Source organism: Neofelis nebulosa, chromosome 6 (assembly GCF_028018385.1).
Source record: "Neofelis nebulosa isolate mNeoNeb1 chromosome 6, mNeoNeb1.pri, whole genome shotgun sequence".
Classification (NCBI taxonomy): Eukaryota; Metazoa; Chordata; class Mammalia; order Carnivora; family Felidae; genus Neofelis; species Neofelis nebulosa.
The window spans coordinates 24892906-24914949 of NC_080787.1; the positions used below are offsets into that span (position 1 = coordinate 24892906).

Below are 22044 nucleotides of genomic sequence, written 5' to 3' on the forward strand. Positions count from 1 at the left end.
GGCATTCTCTCCCTCTCTCTCTCTCTCTCTCTCTGCCTCTCCCCCACTCACGCTCTTTCTCTCTTGCAAAATACATAAAAACAATAAAAAAAGCTTAAAAAAATAAAGTAAAAGTGAATTCTGAACATCTGGATGTCACAGCTAAGCCTGTGTGCTCTGGCTGGTGTCTCAAAGCTTTGACTTCTCTGTAGCTAATGGATCTGATGGCTCATCCAGTCCTGTCGGCTCCCCTTGAAAATATACGGTGAACCCAACCTCTTCTCAGTGTCTCACCTCATCACTCCGTTCCAAGCTGCTGCCTGTTCTGGCCTGTGTCACTGTGACTACCTTTCGACGGCCTCCCTGTACCCACCCGCCCCATCATCCCACGGTCCACAGGCAGCCAGCAAGCCCCTCTGCCCTTGTCGCCTGTTGCCCCTGCCCCCCTGCTCATCCTACTCCAGTCTCGAGGCTTCTGCAGACCTGGCAGGCTCCCCCAAGGCCTTTCTCTCCAGGGCCCTGCCCCAAACATCTGTGTGGGTGACTTTCTTGCTGCTTGCTGTCCTGAGACCTCTCCAGTCGTCCTGTTCAGCCCTTCTGGCCCCCAGGCCCCCATTGCCTCCTTTCCCCTCTGGACCTGCATTCCTCTGCATCTTCCTCCCTAGAGTTTATTGTCTACCACTTAAAACCCAAGTTCCACAAGGAAAGGGATCTGTTTTGTTCTTGCCTTATTCTCCATGCTTAGTGCTGTGCCTGTCTTTTCTGTCATGCTCCCCAGGGGCGGCTCACTTGCTCTTCACACTGACCAGTGCAGTCCAAATCCCCAGTCAGGGAAATGACTCCATCCACCCTGGGGGGATGGGGTAGGGGGCTGTAAATGCGTCGATGGCCAGCAGCACCCACCCCCCACAACTGGAGAGGCTTGTCCAGTCATTACATTAGAATCATTCCCAAGTTATTTGATTATCTTATTTTAATATAAGTTCAAGACCTCTTGCTGGCATTGCAGCCAGTCTCCTGGGGGCTGGTGAGAGAGGGGTGTATGTGTGGGGTCTCCCAACAGAGGGCCCTGGAAGTCTTACAGACCAGAGAGAGCACTGCACCTCTTGTCTCGCTGTGACCCGGCACTTAGCCCTGTACCACGGTGAATGCATTTTAAGCACTGTCCACAGCTTGCCCTGAACCCAGCTTCCCCGAGTTACTTTTTGAGTCCTGGCTTAGAAGATTCGGGACCTTGCACATTTGCTACTTTACAACGACAGACCTCCCCACCCCCAGTCCCCCTACTTGGGTTCCCCTGCACCCTTATAACGGGCAGGAGGAAAAGGCAAAGCGGACATCACAGGAGGTGCTGTCCAGAAAACACAATTCCCCTTTCGCTGTTGCTAAACCAGTACAGACGCGTCACCTCCCAGGCCGCGGGTGAAATCACTGCAAAGGCCCCTGCACGTCCTGACTTCCCACTCTCCCACCCACCCTCCCACCTGAGCCAGCCCTGCACCTGCAGCCACGCACAGGTGGCTCTTCTTTTCACGTCTCTTCTTTTCAGAGACGCCACCTGGGGGACAGAGCTGTCTTTCGTGGGTGCCCCACGCTGAAGGGGAGAAGGCTCACAGTTCCCCTGACGGCCCTGGACACCAGCGGCCTGTCCTGCACGGGCTGCGGTTTGGGGGCTGGATAAGGTGGTGGGGTGACAGCAAATCACAGGAGGGCCGTGTGACCAGCAATCTGCCATTTTTAAAATATAACATTTATTGCTCAGATGGTTTGATACAGAACAGCTTTTCTTCTCATTTTGAATTTGGAAGTATTATACAACTGAATACAAAGAGGGACACAAAGTACCAAAACCAAACTCGTGATTCTGTTCATGTGGCATAAACCGGTTTTGTACATAACATGTAGCAGCAGTTTTTAAGTTCCCTTTAGAAAAATATGAATTCTACATATTTATTATTGTTTCCTGTTTAATGCATGGGCTGAAATCACTGGGATCAACTTCCTTCTTGAAGAAAGAGAGGCTAGAAATGAGGGGGGTTTGAAGGTATGATGTATCTTTCTGAAACTGGCATCTGACTGTCACATAGCTTCCCCCGGGACTGTTTGGCAAACAGCCCCGGGTTTTATATTTTGTTTTCACAGCCAGGAGTTTCATGTAGTGATTGAATCTCAGCATTGTGTCCATAAATCAAAGAGAAAAAACAAGAGAAAAAAACTTGCACCTCAAAAAACTTTTCAGAAGATCCACATATATATATATATATATATATGGATATATATATATATATACTTTTTTTTTTTTTTTTTGTAAAAGCCCTGAGAGAAGGAGAAAGAGAATCAAACAAAATGTATAGGAACAAATTAGCTGGACATGCAAACTAAACTATGATTCACCCAGAGTTTAAACAAATCACAAATTTCACAGTTTAATATTGGGGGGGGGAGGGGCAGAACAACAAACAAATAATACATTTCTCAACCTCACTAATAAAATGTGGCAAGACCTTATTGACTACGAGGGTACAGATGGAGGCTAAATAAAGCTTTAAATCAATAGTGATTATTGCGAGCTGTGGCCCAGCAGTTCTGCCGGGCCGTTTCCTGCTACATCTCACCGCGGCGTAAAGGGTTAACTCATGGCTTCTCTCCACATGGTTGTGAGTTTTAGTGTGGAGAGTTGCAAAGAAAAACAAAACACAAGATACCCCAAATAATAACAACAAAAATAACAATAACAATCGTCATTAAAAAAAAAAAAAATGGAAGGGATGCACGAACTGGTTTCAACTAAGCAAACCACACTTAGTATAAAAGTGATACAGGGGATCATTGGTTCTGATTTGTATTCATCTAAATAAAACCTCGTTCTGGGTTCATACATCCCCAACACAGTTACAAATCATATATACCTCAACCTTTTTCCTTTCACATGCAAAGACGTCACTTTTCATTATCTCAAGAATATAGATCTTCCTTTGAAGTATGGGAGGTTGGATTTTGGCCACGAGAAATCGCTAAGGAAGCGGAGAGAAAAGGGTCTGTGTGTCTCTGTGTGCATGAGTGTAAGTAAAGTGTGTGTGGGGGGGGGCGGTGCTCAGGGCTAGGAGGGTCAAGGGTCCTGGGAGGGGTGGGGATGGGGGTCCTGCAGGGGGAAGGTGAGAGGGGCTGAGTGGTGGAGCAGCACAGGAGGCCCCTGGCAGCACAAGGCTCGGGCACCCTGGAGGTCTTGGCTGGAGGACCGGATGCTGAACACAAGCTCAGCTACAGTAGGATAGATTTCTTTTCACTGCTGGCGGCTACAGTGAGGGAATTCGATTACCTGTATGGGATGCTCATGGAAAAAAAAAAAAAAAAATCCTGCCTTTTTGCACCCAGGGGTTCAGGCTATTTCAGGAGCTAGAAACAGCACATTTATCATCAAGCACCAACCCCAAATCACAGGAAGGTAAATACAAATCTATTTTTCATCTTCAATCTTGCATGTGCAGTTTTATTACCAGTAGTAGTACTTCCTCGCTTTGAAAAATGACAGTAGCACAGGCGGGTAAGGCTTGGGCTGGGTTTGACAGGAGGACCGGTAAGGGACAGGTCTCCTTGCTGCCCGACTTTCTCAGAAGCCCTGGGCGCGTGCCTCCTGCTCTCCCCTCTCTGAGCTGCTCTTCGGCCGTGTGGGAGGACCGTTCATGGCCCCTGCTGGATTCTGCAGTCACGGAAAAAAGGCTTGTCTAAGTACAGTGGAAGAGCTACCACCCAGGTGTGGGGGAGGCGGGGGGCAGATGCCCACATGGGGACCCAGCGGCAGCCCAGGTCTCCCCGGACAAATATTGCCCATTTGTTTCTGCTGACTGCAGAGACCAGCAAACTGATGAACTAATAATAATAATAATAATAATAATATTAATAATACATATACCAAAAGGGGGAGGGAAATCAGATATATGACATCTGTGCATGTTTTCTATAGGGTAAGTTGCCAGCATAACTCTTCTCTGCAAGTTAAGAACGGATGTCTTGACATTTGAACAGTAATACCACGGCTAACGCTGAAAACACGTACAAGGTTGAAGCTAGAATCTTTCCTGGTTTGGCTTGCACCAAATTGGAAACCTTCATCGACCACATCCTGCAACACCGAGGACCCAATCACAGCTCCACCATGTAGCAAACAGAACAAGAGAAAAGGTCTATTTGAGAAAAGAATATCTTATCCATATTTCCTCTGGTAATTTACATGAAATTCACATCATTTTCTTCCAGTTATTGGCTATGGGTATCCAAGGGTGTATTTTTTTTTTTCTGTTTCCAGCTCACAGAACATTCGTTACTATCACAGATTCGCAAGAACAAGCTCACACACACCAAATACAGAAGGTAACATTAATGCTTAAATGAAAAGGTCCTCTCCAAATAATTCATTAAAATATTTGCTTTGTTTTTCAGAAAGTCATTTTGGGAAAACACAACACCCAGGCTGACACCGAAGGACTGGTGAGTAGTTAAGGCACTCGAACTGTCCATGCTGCATCTCTCGCACGGGGATGTAAGGCTATGGCACCGGACAAGATGGCCCGCTCCTGCTCATGTCACTCTCTCTCTCACTCCCCGAAAGCTGAAGGGCACTGAGAAAACCTCATGAAACATAGATTCAGGACACTTTGCTCTGCTGGCTTTGTCTGTGTGCTGGTGGGGGGACAAGACAAGCTGTCATTCCATTCCCAGGAGTGGTGAGGCACCGTCTGCTGCCAGGAGGGGATGGGTGGACCTCTTGCCCTGCAGCTCTGGCAGGTCTTGCACGAGGGCTGCCGGGCTCTCAGGGTCTGCGTCACCCTGAGACACCTGCTCCTTGGGGCTGCCCGCTGGAGTGGCCTTGGGGGCATTCCTGCCGGCTTCAGCCTGGCTGGCACCTGCCGTCCGGCCCCCTGCCCGCTCCTCCCTGCGGCTGGGATCCTTGGTCGAGTTGGCCAGGCTCTCCTTCCGGCTCCGGGTGACGGCAACGTGGTTGCTGGCTGGTGGAGCCGATTCGGCCTCGTTTTCGGAGACAGGGTTGTTGCCGCTGTGGGTGGACTCACTCTCACTGTCCTCCTCGCCTCGCTCATCCTTGTCGCTGTCCTTCCCAAGCTGCTTGGCGTGCCTGGCTTTCTGGTGGACCCGCTGATGGCGAACCAGGCTGTGCTTCAGGGTGAAGGTCCGCTCACACGTCTGACATTTGTATGGCCTTTCTCCTGGAGCAACAGGAAAAAAGAAGTCACATCAATGGTAAGGCCACCAGTATCCACCTCTCCTCCCTACGCAAAAGCAGTAGCCATGTGAGCAGGCAAAGGGGCAGCAGGTAGCAAGGGTCAGGACCCCATTCTCAGGGAAACCCTCTTATTTGTCTGAATTGGCAAAATAAGGTCATAGATATGCACGGGGCTGGCCTCAGCTTCTCTCTCCCTTTCATCCCTCAACCTAGGTTTTCCCCATAGGATGCAGGAACCACAGTCTCAGGGTGGAAGCCTTGTGGACATCCAGACTACCCTGAAAAAAAAAAACAAAAAAAAAACCTAGCGAAGGACAGCAGCAAGGTCCCTCCCATGGGGACAGGCATCACTTCCAAGGGTTGTGCAAGACAGGCATCTCCTAAGTCAAAGGTGCCAGATACTCTGTGTTCTGATACGGAGCAGCTGGGGCTTTCCCTCTTGCTCACAAATACTGAGCTGTGAGCACCTGAGAAAATTACCTGCCAGGAGCTCAAGAACCACTCTCTCCCAGGAGCCAAGCATGGGAGCCCTCCGATCCCCAGAGCCCAGGCCCTGTGGACTGCAAGGCAGAGGAGTGTGCAGGGAGTATGTGTGCACCGTGGATGTAGCAGCAGGGACGGGAGGAAAACCAAGACCAAGATGTGGGGCCTGGGTTTCTTCTGTGGAGGGGGTAGGTGGGATGTGTTTGCATCTTTTGGCTTCATAAGTACGTTTAAGTGTCTTCCTTTCTACCAGAACAATGGCCCCTGCTTTGGGGTTCCTACCTAGGGAGTTCCAGGAGGAGCAAGGACACGTGTGGAGCAAGGACACCCAGACATGCCTATGAAGCTCCTGTTCAATGATATCAGCTTGGCTGTCGTAGAGCCAAGTAACGAAAAACCCCTTGCTTTGTGCTTCAGCAGCCAATTTTCCACCTGAGGGCTGATGAGGAAGCCCAGGTGCCTCCCACAGAGCACCTGTCCACAGGCCACACCCCCGGTCCTTCCCAGGCTCACCACGGGCCCCCAACGCCAGCACCCACATTCTTCTAGATGATTCTATGAGACATGGCAGCCTTCGTCCCCTTTCTACAGATAGAAAGGCTGAGGCTCAGACGGCTGACCAAAATGCTCTCAAAAATATCACTGCTGAGGGCCCACCCTGCCACCTCCCTGCCAGGACCCTGTATGTTCCAACTGCTAAGAGAACAGTCTGTTAAATTCCTAGTTTATGGTGCCTGTCGCGCCCAGCAGACACACTCAGGAAACAGTCTCTGGCCATTCAGGGGAGGCGCCTCCTCCAGACCCCGACTGGCCTCCTCGCTGGAGCATGCTCCCTGCGCAGGTGCGGGAAGCGTCGCCTGGGCATGCCCCGCCCTTACCTGTGTGCGACCGCATGTGCCGAGTCAGGTCCTGCAGGGACCAGAACCTCTTGTTGCACACGCTGCACACCTTCTTCCTCTTGTCCGCCTTGCTAGCCACGCTTCTCGGGGAGTCTGTCTTTGGCTTCTTGTCATCGTCACTCTTCTCCGAGGGCTTCTTCTCGGCCACGCCCTCCCCGTCGGAGGCGCCCTCGGCCTCCTCGCCCTGCTTCTCCGCGGCTGAAGACACCTCTTCCGCCGGGGGCTCCTCCGAGGAGGGGTTGGCGGGCTTCTCCTCAGGCTCAGGAGCGGGCGGCACGGCGGGGACGGGCAGAGGGCCCTCGGCCCCTCCGCTCGCGCCCGTACCCTCCTCTCTGGGCTCCTCGCGGCCGTGGGCCTTCCGGTGGCGGCTCAGGGTCCCCAGGAACTTGAAGCTCTTGCCGCAGACATCGCAGGCGTGCTTCTGGTCCTGCTGGGCGGGGCCCCCGCTGCTCGCGGCGCCCCCTTCGCCCTCCGCCAGCTTGAAGCCCATCAGCCTGCTGGCAAGGTTGAGGTCCAGGCTCTTGTTGCTGACGGTATCTTCCTCCGGGCCGTCCGCGTCCTCGTCCCTCTCCTCCATGCTGTGCTGGTCCTCACGCTCCTGGCTCTCCCCGGCTCCCTGCTCCTCCCCGTCCCTGGCTGGTCCCCGCTGCCCCTCCTCTGCAGGGAGCTCCTCCTGGACCTGGATGGGCGCAGGGGCTCCCTCTGCTGCGGGCTGCTCTTTCTCCCGGGAGGTGAGGTCCAGCACTTCGCCCCCCACCGCTGGGGTCTCTGCGTCCGACTGGCTATCTGTGGGAGTGAGCACAGGGGCACAGGCTGAGGCCCAACGCCACCCAACACGCTCCTTCCAAGGGTCCCATTGTGACTCTCGGCTGGACCCACCACCCCCAGGCCCGTATACCAAGCCCAGCGAGGATACCTCTACCCCCACTCCTTGTTACCACTCATATCCCCAAAGGCCGCAGCGAACCTGGGGTTAATTGACGAAACACACGGGTTGGGGTCACAGGGCAGGCTGCCCTCGGAGCTCCGGCCCTCCCCTTCCACTGCCCCCTAGCGGTGCCAGGCACCCTCCACGGCCACACATAGGGATGCTCAGGCCCCCAGAAGGTGTGAGCAACTCAGGGCAGCACAGACAGAAGGATCGGCGAGAGAGGAGAGTTGGTGCATTCCAGAGACTCGCAGCACTAGGGAGGTTGAGGAAGCGGAGCTGTAAGTTATTTTTCCAGTGCAAAGAGATTATACAAACATGCAACATATATAGGACCACTGCCCGAACATAGTACCTGCTGAGCGACTCACAGACAATGGCCCAAAGCATGTATTCTGTGCCATGGCACACGCGCTCCCGTCCGAAGGCTAACTCCCGGGTAGAATTCCAAGGCAGGAGATGCATGCACACCTGGAGGCCTCCCTGGCTGCTGTGAGGACCCCACGCAGTGAGTGGAAACACTTCCTATCTCTTCATTTGTTCCCGCCTATCCACCCTCCATAGGAAAGCGAGACGTGGCAAGTCTACTGGTTTCTAATGACCTTCGTAAGGGATGGCACTGGGGCAGCACCAATGACACAGAACAGACCACAGTATTTCTCACAAGCACCATCTTCTCTTCATTCAGGTTGAATACGGACTTAATGACTTCTTTATGTGCTATGACCCCGAGGCTGTCTGCTGAGACCTACTATTTAATTCTAGATCCAATTTCTTAGGGCAGGGATTCGGAAATTCCTCAATTAGGGTGACAGAGCCCATTGTTTCCTGGCTCCTAGGTCAGATGCACCTGCCTCATGATGCTGATCTCGGATCACAGTGCCTGAGCCAGCAGATTCAGGCACCTAACCTGGACCCTCACTTGAGGTGACCAGACATATCACCATGTCCATCACTGAGTCACCCACTCGATTTGCCATCAAGGCAGTCCTGGGGCTGGGGGTGAAGGAGCTGGTCCTACCCTTGCTGTGGTCACTCCTGCCTGGGGCTTTTGGCTTATGTACAACCATCTACACGGCACTCCCACTTACATAATTTCATTGGTTTTGTTCTGACTGCACCTTTTGGCAGCCACTGTTTATCTCAAGAGGCTTCAGAAGGAAACACATATGTGTGGTGTGGATATAAGATTTCTGTCAATAAGTGATTTTATAAATTATCCAAAAGTTAAAAAAAATTATCCAAAAATTTAAAGAAGACTCCTGAGATATACACACCAATGTCTTAGGTCTTATTAACTAAAACTATATGCCCATTTTTGGGAATCATTCCAATGGGGAGCATCTATTAAATGGATTTTGGTATAAGCTCTACCAAAAAAAAAAAAAAAAAAAAAAAAAAAAAGCATAGAATGCTCAGTTTCTTAAAAAAAAAGCTTAATCTCTGGTTACTTCCTATTTGTCCCAGTATGTTCTAGGCAGTTTTGCTTATTATTTTTTTTCACCAAAGAACATGGGTTATTTTCAAGTTTCACTGCAGATCATATTTAAGATGATCTTGAAATAAAAATCATGACTTCTGAAACGAAACCCAAGTAAATATGCTAATATCAGATTGTTCTCATTCCCCCCGTCCTTCCTTCCTTAGCTCATCCTGTATCTAGTGAACAAAAGGAGGCTTGACTGTGCTCTACCAAACTTCCACTAGGGGGAGTGTTTTAACAGAGCAGTCCCGTACCCTTGAAGTTCTAGCAACTCCAACTGATTTTTATTAGTGATTCCTGGCAACAGTAGACTTAGCTTCTCATTTCATGGATATCCAGCTTCTAATGCCTGCCAGGTCCTATTTTGATCCCCACCTTCGTCAACTGCCTACACTTTCAAATGCAGCTAGTACAACCAGTGACTTTTATAAGCAGTGTTACTCTGTTCTCTTGTCTCTCCCAGTCCCTCATTCATGATGCTAAATCTAAGAAAATTGCTAGTGGAAGCGGGAATCCTGCGTGCACCAGTAGATAACAAACCCACAGCTCCTGCTACAGGGAAAGGGGAGACTTTCAGGTCAGTGCCACAATGAAATATCTATTGCTTCCTAGAAATTCTATGCTACTCAGCTGATGTGACCAACTACCAGCCTAAATACCCAATCTGACTGGGCAGGGGCACAGCTGTTGAGGAAGCTGCTGTCTGTATTTCACCTGCCCAGAAGCACTTCCTGTGGTGCAGTGTGCGCTGGCACACGGACTCCTGGACTGCTTAGGGCGGCCACTGTTAAGAACAGTGTAAAACCTTCCATGTTTCTACTGATTTACAAAGTGACATGCATGTGCCCCCAAGTATGAAGGCTCCCACAGGCATCACCCAAAAAAGAACCACGAATATCACCCAAAGGCAAAGTGGGCTAGGGAACCTCTCTGCCATGAGAAAGTGAGTAAAGAGCTTCGGTTTAATGATCGATGTGCCCCTTAAGCCAGAACTGCCCCTTGGTAGCATTGTTAGGATTCCTTTTGGCGGGGGGGGGAATCTAGGGCATATGTTCCTGAAAGAACTTATGTGATTGAAAAGGTCAGACTTATGTTATAAAACAAATTTAGGGACTTTAACCTAGGCATATAAACCTAGAAAACCTCTCAAGAACTTCCTTGGTCATTTCCTGCCTTTTTTTTTTGGTTTTGTTATGTTTTTAAAAATGGTCTTTCTCCAAAGCCTCACTTTTAACTTCACGGGAGGGAGCCCCAAAAGCACCCCATACCCCCACCGTGCTCACCTGGGTTCGAAACTTTCCTTGAAATCACTCAACTCCACCTCCCTGACCCCTCTGTCCTTGCCTCTTTCTTACTATGTATGGATTGTGACCACAATTAAACCAAACATTTATTTTCTCTGGTTTCACATTACAGCTTTCAGTGAATTTTCTCTTTCCAGAGGCTTTGTCCCTTAAAGAAACCCTACACAACTTCCAGGATGGGCTGGAGGCGGAGCTCTGATGGGATGTGGAAAAACAGAACTCACAACTGCAAATTTAAAAACTACACCCACAACGTAAAATCTGGCACTGAACCAAAGCTAAGATGTGTATTTGAATTAGCTTTGTGTCTGCAGGCTCCTATAAGCTGTCTAGAGGTCAGGAGATCTGGGTTCTGTGTTCCTCCAGAGGATGAAGAAGCTGAATGCAAAATGTGCATCTGGCAACTTTGAGAAACCGAGAGCTCCCCTTAACCTCCTCGATGATCCACTCCTGCCCCTCTTCTGGAACAACTGTGGGTGGAATCACATGGCTGCTTTCCTAAACCAGGCTTTGAGAAAATGTTCAGGGGCTACCAGGTGACACAGTGGCCGGCTGTTAAACATTAAGAGTGATCACCCGCAGCAAATTCCGCCAGCGTCGCTGTGGGTTTCCTGGGGGCTGAACAGCGGAAATCTGGCTCATAGGGATCCAAGTTATGGCAAGGTTCCATGGGTGTCTGTATCTTTCTTTACCCCAATATCCTGGCAAGTGATGTGGAAATGGAAGCCGGAGGGAGGAGCCAGCAAGCTGGCTTATATTTTTATACCCTTAGAGGGTTTGATCTTAACCAAAGGGCCTGGCACTTCAGGGCTTGGAGGAGGTACAGGGAAAAAGCAGAAGTTCCACATCGATTCCTCTTCCTGGAAATTCTACCCATTCAGATGTGCCCCTCTCCCCCCTGTAACTTAGGGACAGGTGGGCTGGGGAAAGGGGGACTTCCAGACAACAGAGCTCCCATCCTCACCCAAATCTGAGGGAGACAGACACAGGGCACAATTATACCCCCTGGAAAAATGCATCTTGGGGAGACCCTCTTTGGGTTTGAGCAGTGGGGAAATGTCAAGCTTTCTGGATTTGCAGGATCAAATCCATGCTGGTTACTAACCAATGGCCAACTAGCCATGTAGGTAAGTAACCTGCAGTAGCCAATTTTCTGATCTGTTTGTTTTGGGGGGTGAGAAGCACAGGACCCCAGCACTTGGAGACGATGGAATGTACTGAATAGAGGACAGGAGTAAATAACAGAAGCTGTAAGGGAAAAAAACAAAAAGGTGGCAGGAGACGCACTGAGCAGCCGTTAATTGCTCTGTAGGGGCTGGAGGAAGGAAGCACATATCAGCACATGAGAATAATACCCGGATTCAGGTCAAGCAGAGATGTGATTAAAGAAAGGACATGCAGAGTGCTTTTTCAAACAAGACAAAAGTTTTTTTTTTTTTTTTTTTTTTTTTTTACTGGGAAGAGAGTTATTGAAGAGAAAAACACCCCCACCCCACGCACCCCTCCCCGTTGAGGGCTGGGCATCACTACTTCCTGAAACACCCTGACATCTGAGTGAGCCCATCTCTGCTCTGGAGGATGCGGCGGAGGCTGGGGTTTGAGAAAACACCACCCCGCGCCAGTAAGGTTTCATATCCCTTTTAGACGGGATACTACCAAGAGCTAGAACTGTACCCCCAACCTCACACCCCACTTCCAGAGGGACCCGACAGCAGGAACAGACGTGTCCGCTGGTGGAGGAGGGGGGAGGGTGAGGGGCACAGATCTTCCCTAGTGGCTCAGAAAAGCGATCTGGGGGCATGGTCAGTGTTTCCCCAGTCCCCATCCTGCTGCATTTCCCAGTCCTCGGCAGGGCCCACGTCTACGGCAACTGCCGAGTCCTACAGAGAAATGAGGAAGGCAGCCTGCCACACGCGTGCGAGGCTGGCCAGCAGGGCTCTCTGAGCTGCCCTCCTCTGTCCCTCTCCTCCGCTCCGTCACCCGGAAGCACTACCTGTGCTATCATGGGGTCCAACATCACTCTCTTTTGACTGGGGGATAAGCCCGTTTCTTCTCAGGGAACAGTTGGTAACTCCGTGTTTGCGCAATTGGTGGCGTTCACAGTTAGATTTGGTAGAAAAGAAGGCATCGCATTTTTGACAAGGGAAGGGTTTCTGACCTGAAGCAGGAAAAAAAATATATATTTATCTGGCTTTCTACTGTAACGAAAAAGAAAAGTTGCTTTCCATTCATTCTTCTGGGGTAACTGGCATTTGTCCCCCCCCCCGCCCCCCACCCTCCACCCCTTCCTTTAAAACACACACACACACACACACTTAAAAAAATACTGATACCACATCAACAACTCAAATGAGATCTTCCCTTGAGTGAAATGGAATGAAGGTTTTGTCTTCAAAATACTAGAAGTTAACAACGAAACCAAGATGTTTAAAGTAAAACAGCAGCATTACAATCGAAAATCTTAAGAAACACGACAACCAAAAAGAGTGAGTGAGTGAAGGGATTTTAGAGCAGAGCCAGGAAACACCTAGAGTCTGTCACAAGGAGAAGCCGCCTCTTCGTAAGGGCTGATATGGCAAGTACTACAGACACTGGCGGGTCAAACTGGAATCTTGGGTCCCTGGACGTGTCTTTGGGAGCCGCTCCTGGCTTCCTGGTCTAGCTGGGTGCGGCCTGCCCACAGTAGACTGGAGGCAGGGAAAGGGGCTGAGACAGTCCTACAGTGACCTCTGCCCAAGCTCACTGTGGTCCTAGCGGGCAAGGCAGAGGAGGTCCGCTCCTTGCATTAAAGGGTCTTTGTTCCCCTTGCTGGAGTACACAGTGACCAACAAATAACTGAGTCTGTGTTAGATCAGCTGCTCCAGGCCTGCCTGGCTGCCTGTGAAGAGAAGTGGCTGAGTGGGCCCTCTGCACCCCCACTCCACACTGGGGTAACTCCTGAGACAGAAGTAACCTGATTTGCTTTGCTGCTCTTATCCTTCCACTTCAATTCCTTTTGTACTGTAAACACAATATTTCAACATGCGGACCAGGCTCTTCTGCAACGTGTCCTGGGTGCGTGTGGATGGATGTGCGGAGAAAGCAAGGGTAAGGAGGATGGCGAGCAGGAAGGGGACAAGGGAAGGGATTAGGTGAGCTTCAGGAGAGAGAAGGTGGAGGTAAATCATTTACTCTATCGCAGGCTTCTTCTGCTTTCCCCCACAATTGCTAAGGTCCTGGTGTCTGATTCTACAAGAGAACAGGTTTTGTGTACTAACAAACACCACTTCAGAGCTGCAGCCTGGCATGTTTGCCTTGTAACCTTGGGACTGCCACAATCAAATGCACGTGTCAAAAACTGGCAGCAAAGTTAACCAGCACAACCCCCTCAAAACACCAATCATAGAGGCCCTTCAACCTCCCGGTTACTATCAACGGATGCCCAAACTAGTGCAGGTGACAGGCCTGGGCACTCACTGTGAGCGGAACGCAAGGGCCTGGCGCCTGGGATTATTTAGCACAAGGGGATGGGGGAATTAGCACTGCACACCACACAACTCCAGGGGGAGCTGTTCACACAGAGCACGCTGGTGTGCAACCCCACACAGCCAGAATCGCTGCCCTGCCAAGTTCTAGCACCAGCAGCAATCCCAAGAAAGGGGACGTCCCTTCCCTCCTGAGCTGAAAAATTCAGCTTCAGAATCACTAGTGCAGCTTTTTAAGAATGCAGATGCCTGGAACAATCAAAGACCACGGAAGGAGAAACGCACAGATCTGACATGTGTGCTTTTAAGGAACTCACATGGGACCTATAGGATAAAAAAGTGGAGAACCCACTGACCCCTTGAAAGCTTCCCTCCACATAGCCCAGTGGGTGTTTCTGCTAAGTCGTAAAAATGACAAAAATGAAAAACAAAAACAACTCGCCTTTACATGAAGACTGGTTTTTTGTTGTTTTTTTTTTATGGTGCACGCTTCACGTTATTCTTGCTTTTCACTAAAAACTGAATAGAATCTTTAACAACTGTTAAAGTTTTAAGTAACAACTTTAACAACTGTCACTGTTTTAAGTAAGAAAAACACTTGAAATGTTTTATTTTCAAAGGCGACATCATGGCTTCTCTGAGGCCAGGCAGTGAGGGAGAGAATTAGCGGAGAGCAAAACAAGTCAGAAGCTATGAGGATGAACTAGATAATTCTCAATTTGAAATAAAACAATCGGCTGCTTGCTTCTTCCCATGACAAGATTTCCTCTGGCATTTTCCACACTGGTAAATGCTTCACTTTTACAGCTGGGTTTGGACAGCCAGGTTCATGCCCCATGATGAAGATTCATACACTAAATTCAGACAACGGCCCAAAGATGTCGGAGTACTGTATTGGGTTATGAAGAGTCTCAAAGTGACAACAGGAATCTTTAAAAATTTATCTCTCTCTGCATAAGCCTTACATTCACTTGTTCATTCACTCTCTCGTTTATTTTTACTGCTGTATAACTGACACACGCAAGCCTTACATTTTTAAATAATAGTGTGCTCTCTGATTGCATGGACAGAGAAAAACATGAACACTTCCAATATTTTTTCATCAGATAGGTTTCCCCAAAACTTGTTGATGGGTAATTTACACGGAAAAGTATCAAATGATGTCACTTACTTGGTTAGCTGCCACAAATTACTGCTTTAGCAGAGGTGTTTCTAAATGTACCTGTGACCACAAGAAGTTATCTTTGCACCAAAGACTCACGACCTCCCTCCACCTCCAGCAGGAGCCATAAAAACCATCAGCTAGCCAGCATCATGCTCTACTCTCAGAGAGCAGTCAGGAAAAGGGGGAAACCGTGTACTACGTGATGCTATCTGGCCTGCTGGGGCCATCAGGAGCAGAAGAATGAAGAGTGAGAGTAAGTTTGAGAACTCAGCTTCATACCCTCAGACTTCTTTCCATTGCCCTCCACCCTTGTGGGGAAAGCTTCTTTCTGTATTTGACAGAAGGCTGGCTGGGCAAAAATGGCCAAGGCCACCACTTTCAGAAAGTGAAAAGCAGCCAGCGTCACTGGTGTCCAAGGCACTTTGCATGCTGAGCTTTGCCCATCTTAACTGGTTTCAAACTCTGACGCCAGTTGCCCCTGAGCAGCGGGTAGCACAGGTGAGGGTGGAGGGCCTCAGGTCGGCAAAGAAGAGGCGCTAGAATCAACTGCGAGAATCCCAAAATGTCAGAGCTTGGGGGGGGGGGGGGGGAGGAGGGAGTTTCAGTCATCCCAGGGTCCTGACTCCTTCATTTTGGGAGAAAAGGGACTGAAAGGGGAGGAAGATGGGGATGAGCAGAAACGGGTCAGCTGCATTTTCTGGTACTCTCTTGGCCTGTGGCCTAAATGAAGGGGAAAAGGAAGGGACAGTGGACTGTCCTCTCCCCAAGAGGCAATGCTCTTCAGCAGAGAAGGCAAGGAACCAGGAACCGTCCCTGCTCACCAGCACACAGGCTAGGAAAATAGTGCAAGGAAGGAACTCGGCTGTGCATGGAGAGCTCACCAGGGCAGATAAAACAGGATGGCAGATGCCAGCTTCCTTCTGAGACACAATCCCTAGAACCCGAGTCCTGTGCCCCTTGCCTGAGCCACAGCGAGCCCCACTGGACACAAAACATCTGGTCTACCTAATGCTGCCCATCTAGGAGACAACTTACTGGCATTATGATCGTTCTGTGTGTTTGCCAAGAGGTCACGAGGAGGTGGACTCTTGAGACACATACGTGGTTTTGCTTAAAGGCGATCTAAACCCAGACACTGCTCAAAGCTAGATTTCAACACTTAAAAAAAAGGCTTCTTTTCTGTATAACACTTTTGTTTACAGGGCCATTTCAGAACCGAGTTTAGTTTCTGTGCTCATACATATGAGCCTCAGTTTTATTCCCAAGTTTCCGGAGGGAGCATGTCACAGAAAGCTAGGGAGCCAAGGCACAGGCAGCTGGGGGATTCTTCAATAGCTGAGCGTCTACCAGGAAAACACCAGTCTGTGGGAAGAGTGGGTGGGTCAGATGATTTCCCAGGCTCTGTCCAGCTGTGACACTCGATGAATGGAAAACGTTCTAACACAACACCAGACACAACAGCCAAGTGCTCTATAAAATTATTTAACAGAGGTGATGCTGAGACTGTCAATGGAAGCTGAAGCAAGTAAAACAGCAAAGGAAATTAACAGAGCCCAGTGGGCGTCAGCTTTATACAGTGTCTGTGTGTGTGGCTAGTACTATCCTGAGGTCATTCAGTCTGATTACTAGGATCCTGGTCCATATCTCTGTTCACCTCATCTCCAGCCCCTTGCCAGCCTTCTGCCCTGGTACATGTCAGGATATGTCATGACGGCAGAAGCAGGCATGCCCTATACACCTGCCAACAGAGAACCAGCAGCCACATACCTCGGTTGTGGGGCAGCTGCAGGGAACTTGACCCTGGCTTTGAACTCCAGCTCTAAGACCACAGGCAAGTTACTCAGCCTCTCTAAGCCTTCATTTCCCCGCTTCAAGATGTGGACAACATCGCCCTCATGGGATGGTCATGAGGACTAGCTCTGGAATGTTTCTCGACCAACCCTGAGTGCTCCCCTCAAGTTAAGGCCAGCAACCCTCACTAGAAGGACATGGGATTGTCACGTGGAACGACAGGAGGTCATGGATGGGGCTCCAACAGACACAGCTGCCAAGGGTCTAGTAACGGGAGAAGTGGCAGAACATGTTTTTATTTATGTCTACCCCACCCTACTCCATCATAAACAAGCCTCCCATCTTCCTTGCTGCTTCCAGATGCTACCAGACTTTACACCAACTAGGACATTTTGGCATTCGAAAGCCAGACAATTGAAATGACTGCTTTCACAAGTGGGAACTCAGATGAGGCACCTGTGAGACGTGGGCACAATTCTTGAAAGGAAATGCCAGCTGCTCCAGTCCTATTAGGAAGACTGGTGGTTCACTGGGAAGGGCGGAGGGGACGGCATCAGGGGAGTGTAGAGGAGGTGGCATGGTGAGAGCCACATGCATCGTGAGATCCAGCTACCTGCTTTCTGGAAAGTGGTAGCAGAAGCACGCACTTCTCCAAAGGCTCTGCAGGTGACAAACAAGTGTCACCCAAAAAGAGTGGCAAGAGACCTCTGCGTGGGGCACCTCCTGTTCAAGATGTGTCTTCTTTTCTGTCTTAGAACTGTTACTCTGTCAGGCTTCAGTGATCTCAAAGGAAAAGAAAATGGCAGCCTGAGAAGGCAGTACACACTTGAGAAATCTAGAAGTTCTGGTTCCTGTTACATATTTGAGTCCTCCGTGGGCAGGTATTCCTGGTTTGCTGCCACTGGAGTCGCGGGTTTGAGCCGGTCTCTCACCCCAGAGAGAAAGGATGCATCTCAGAGAGACTTGCTCTCCCCTCCCTCATGAGTAGAAACAGCCAGCCATGGGCGTCTCTGAGCCTTCTGTGACAATCAACCTTTTGGAATGAAGCCTTTCCCACCTGACTACAGAGTGTGGCTCACACATAGTTCCCCGCTACCTTCCCCTCACCACCGTAAGCCTTGTAACTGACTGGGGTTGTCAGATCTAACAACCAAAAACAGTTAAATTGAACTTCCAATAAATGACAAATCAGTTTTTAGTCTATCCCCAATGTTGCATATTTAACCTGTGCTAAAAGTTATTTGCTTTTTATCTGAAATTTATGTTTACCTAGCATCCAGTATTTTATCTGGCAATCCTGTATTATGCAATTCTTTATTTGGTTTTAGGTCCCACCATTAGTATTTGGGTGGTAATCTCCAAAAAGTTAAGGATCTCACCCAATTTACGTCTACTTCGATAACATAAACCATGTATAAATATTCAGTAAATCAGGATTAAGACAAGAGCGAATGGTCATGTGACTATTAGAAGTACCTGGTATAAAATTACTTAAAACGTATCCTTTCAGGGGCCCTTGGGTGGCGTCTGTTAAGTCAGTGAAGCCGCTGACTCTTGGTTTTGGCTCACGACACAATCTTGCGGTTCCGTGAGTTCAAGACCCAAGTCTGGCTCTGTGCTGGCAGCACAGAGCCTGGTTGGGACTATCTCTGCTCCTCCCCCACTCACACTGTCTCTCTCTCTCCCAAAATAAATAAACTTAAAAAAAATGTATCCTCTTAAATAAGCTTTTTAAAAGTCAACATATAGAAACTAACATTTGAAAAACACTTTGGGATATATCTTTTTGGCAATATGAAGTCTGCAATATTCCCTTTAAGAATATATGGAGTCAAAAGAACTTCACAGAATGTTCAAAGTCTTAAAACGTTGAGGAATCTGGGACGGACTTTCTCCTGCCAAAGCACCAATACCTCAATACCGAGTTCCACTTCTCCCTAGCTGCCTCCTGTGGGGAACCAAGTGATCTTGGTACATCCTCCTGAAGGGCCGAGGCAGATGCAAGTGAATGATCCAATGGGCCCAGGACCATTTTCACCCCCCAAACACCGACATTCAACACTGCCTTCACCAGCAGCTCCTCGAAGGCCGAGACACTAGGAATAGGTCATTGTGGTTACAAGGGCACGGGGGGAAAACCCGCTGGCATCACCAGGCAAGCCCCCTGCTTCAGAGACTGAGGCTGAAGAGAAGCTAGAAATGGGGCCATGGGAAAAGGGTCCCACACTTTTGACCCCACCTCCTGTTCTCCCCATCCCTGGGGCCGGCCAGGCCACAGCCTCCCTTCTGGGAAGTAGCACTCGGGGCCTGGTGGGCCCTCTTACCAGTGTGTGTGAGCATGTGCCTCTGGAGGGAGCTGGCCCAGGGGAAGACCCGGGGGCAGTGGGGACAGTTGATCTTCTGCAGGCAGTTGGCGTAGGAATTCCGCTTCACCCTCAGCAGCTTGTCTTCGGTGGGGCTGCCCTGCTCCTCGTCACTGGGCCCATTGTGGTCGGCGGGGGCTCCGGCCACCTCGTCCTGAGCGTCGTCCTCTGCGCTCTGTAGAAATGGACTGAACTTGTTGGTGTCCGTAGTGGCCAGCATCTTTTCAATGCTGGCAAACTCCCCACTGGAGTCCAGGTCCACCCCGCCGCTGCCGGAGCGGGGCCGGCTCCGCACCCCCTTTTTCCGGCCCCTCTTCTTGGACAAACCCACCGGCCCCTGCTCGGTGGGGGAGGCTGCTTCTGGGCTGTTGGCAGGAGGCGACGGGTCGCTGGATTCTTTTGGGCTGGTGGTGTTGGTGGGGGCGGTGGCGGCTCTGGGGACAGGACTTCCTAAGCCGTCAGGAGCCGCGCTATTGCTGCTAGTGCTCGCGGGCCCCGGCTCTGTCACCTTAGCTTTCAGCAAGGTGGGGGCCGAGGACACAGATGAGATGATCTGGGCGATGGAAGCCAGTGGGGGCAGCTCCTCCGTCACGGGGGGCTTTGGCAAGAGCAGAGGGGGCTTGGGGCGCAGCGGCCGCAACAGTGCCGGGCTGCTGAGGAGGGTGGAATTGCCCAAGATGGGGGAGCTGCTGACCAGAGCTGAGGAGTAGATGGGGACAGCAAGCTGAACGGAGCCCTGCAGGGGCTGAGCATGTGCTTCCAGAGTGGTGGCTGCGGAGGCCGGAGCTGCAGGGGCCACGGGTTTTTCCAGGATCCCGCTGGGCCCCAAAGTCACTGGCAGGGTAGCGCACGGTGGAGGACCGGGAGAGGGCCGCTCACCGCTCCCCGGTTCCTGCTCAGGCTTCTTGACTTCGGCAGGAGCAGCCGTATCCTTGTCTCCTTTCCTGAAGTTCTTGGGGATGGACAGGTCAATGGGCTCCATGGAGCAGTCGTAGGGGGCTGAGGAGGTGGGGCTCAGGAAAAAGGCGGCATTCTCCTGCTTCACCTGGACCAGGGCCAGGCCCTTCTGGGAAAAGTCCAGGGGCTCGTTGAAATCCACTGCGAAGTTGCTGGCGGGCTCCAACTTGACTGAGACATGGGGAGGCAGAGGCTGGGAGGCGCCCCCGTGGAGAAAGCCGTTCTGGGGCTCCAGGAAGGTGGCCAGCGGTTTTCGTTCGCCAAAGGTCCCGCCACCGTCCTCGATCCTCCCCGAGGCCTCGACGGGCGCCTCGGCCGGGCTCAGGCCGTCGGCCGCCAGGACGTAGCTCTCGATGTCGTGCTCGGGCACGTGCAGGTGCTGCTTCAGGATGTGGTGGATGCAGTTGCGCTTGGCGGAGAAGGCGGCGCTGCACTCCTTGCACTCAAAGGGCTTGCGGCCCTTGGGGCAGCCGCCCAGGCCGCGGCCGCAGTGCGTGCGCATGTGAACGCGCAGCGCGCGGTAGTGCTTCAGGTCCTCGCCGCACAGCCGGCACACCGTGTCCGGGGAGCAGAAGGCGTCCACCATCTCGGCGGCGCTGCTGGTCACGTACTCGATGTTCTTCTCGATGTCCTTGCGGGTGGCCTTGAGGTGCTTCTTGCGCAGGTGCCGCTCGCAGTTGGCCTTGACGGTGAAGGGGTAGTGGCAGATCTTGCAGATGTAGGGCCGTTCACCGCTGTGCGTCCGCAGGTGGCGGATGAGCGCGGCCTTGTCGGCGGCGATGTAGTCGCAGATGTTGCACTGGTATGGTGAGATGCCCAGGTGGGAGCGCACGTGGGCACGCAGCACCCCCGAGAAGGCGAACACCTGGTTGCAGAAGCGGCAGGGGTACAGCACCTTGCGCATGGCCGGCGTCTTCTTGCTGCTGGGCCCCGTCATGATGGCCTTGAGGTCACCCTCCGTTATCTCCTGCTTGATCTTGGCCTCCATGCTCAGGGGCAGCAGGGCCTCGATGATGCTGTCTTGCTCCAGCTGGGTCTTCATCTCGGCCTGGCCGGGCAGCTCCATCCGCGGCTGCTGCAGGAAGAGCTGCGTGGCCGTGTCTGGCTGGGCTCCGGCCTGGGACTGTAGCAGGTGGGCGTTGGGGACCGCCTCCACGGGGGCTTTGAGGAGCTTCAGGGGCGGTGGGGGGAGGCTGGGGCTGATGCAGCCCGGGGAGGCCTGCTGGGCATTGAGGAGAGGGGGTGGTGTGGAGGTGGCCACCACCGTCCGTGGGGTGACCAGGGGCTTTGGCTTCAGAGGGGGCATATGTTTGAAAATGGCCTGCAGAGGGGCAGCAGGGGCCTTGGAGAGAGGCGGAAGACTGATCTGAGGGGGGGCGGAGGCCGCCATCTTCAGAATCTGCTGGATGTCAGCCAGCTCGATGGCGGACTCGCCAGAGATGGGCTTGACCACAATACTACTGTCGGGCTGGATGATGAAGCCCTTCTGGAAGGGCTGCAGGGACAGGTGCTTCATGCTCTCCTTGGTAGCCGGGAGGACCGTGAGAGAGCCGCCCAGGGAAGCAGCTTCGAAAGGAGACAGACTCAGCATGTTGGTGCAGCCGGGGTCCTGAGGTAGCTGACACCTGAGTGTGTGGAGCTGTATTGCTTGGTTGTCATCCGGCAGGGGCTCCTCAGCGGGGGCAGGCCTGACGTCTTTGGTGTGCTGCAGGCCCAGCAAGGCCAGGAAGACCTTCTGGTCCAGGGCGTCACCAGGCAGGGTCTTGGCCTGCAGCCTGTCCCGTCCCTGGTCCGTGGCGACATGGGTCTGCTTGTGCAGGGTGAGCGAGGAGAGCATGGGGAATGCTTTGTCACATGTGTCGCAGACAAAACGGTGCTGTTCGCTGATGCACCTTCGTAGGTTTGTTTCACACCAGGCCTGTGTGGAAGGCGGGTTGGCAAAAGCAAGGGAATAAGGAGGATTTAAAAATAATCACTACCCCGAGATGC

At 51.5% G+C, this 22044-nt stretch overlaps 1 protein-coding gene across 7 annotated transcripts in view; it reads right to left on the reverse strand.

Moving 5' to 3' along the window:
* Window positions 1–1708: 1708 nt before the first annotated feature.
* The window catches only part of RREB1 (ras responsive element binding protein 1), a 183528-nt gene continuing 163192 nt past the window's right edge, over window positions 1709–22044 (reverse strand). For 6 of the 7 annotated variants that reach the window (XM_058733096.1, XM_058733099.1, XM_058733093.1 and 3 more), the window contains 4 exons: window positions 19060–21973; window positions 12309–12473; window positions 6580–7386; window positions 1709–5201 (listed from right to left, as the gene is read on the reverse strand). In XM_058733096.1, the coding sequence (XP_058589079.1) occupies window positions 4684–5201; window positions 6580–7386; window positions 12309–12473; window positions 19060–21973 (4404 nt within the window). In that variant the 3' untranslated portion in view covers window positions 1709–4683. The remainder of the gene's footprint in view (window positions 5202–6579; window positions 7387–12308; window positions 12474–19059; window positions 21974–22044) is intronic. The other variant, XM_058733100.1, reaches the window with a different exon arrangement.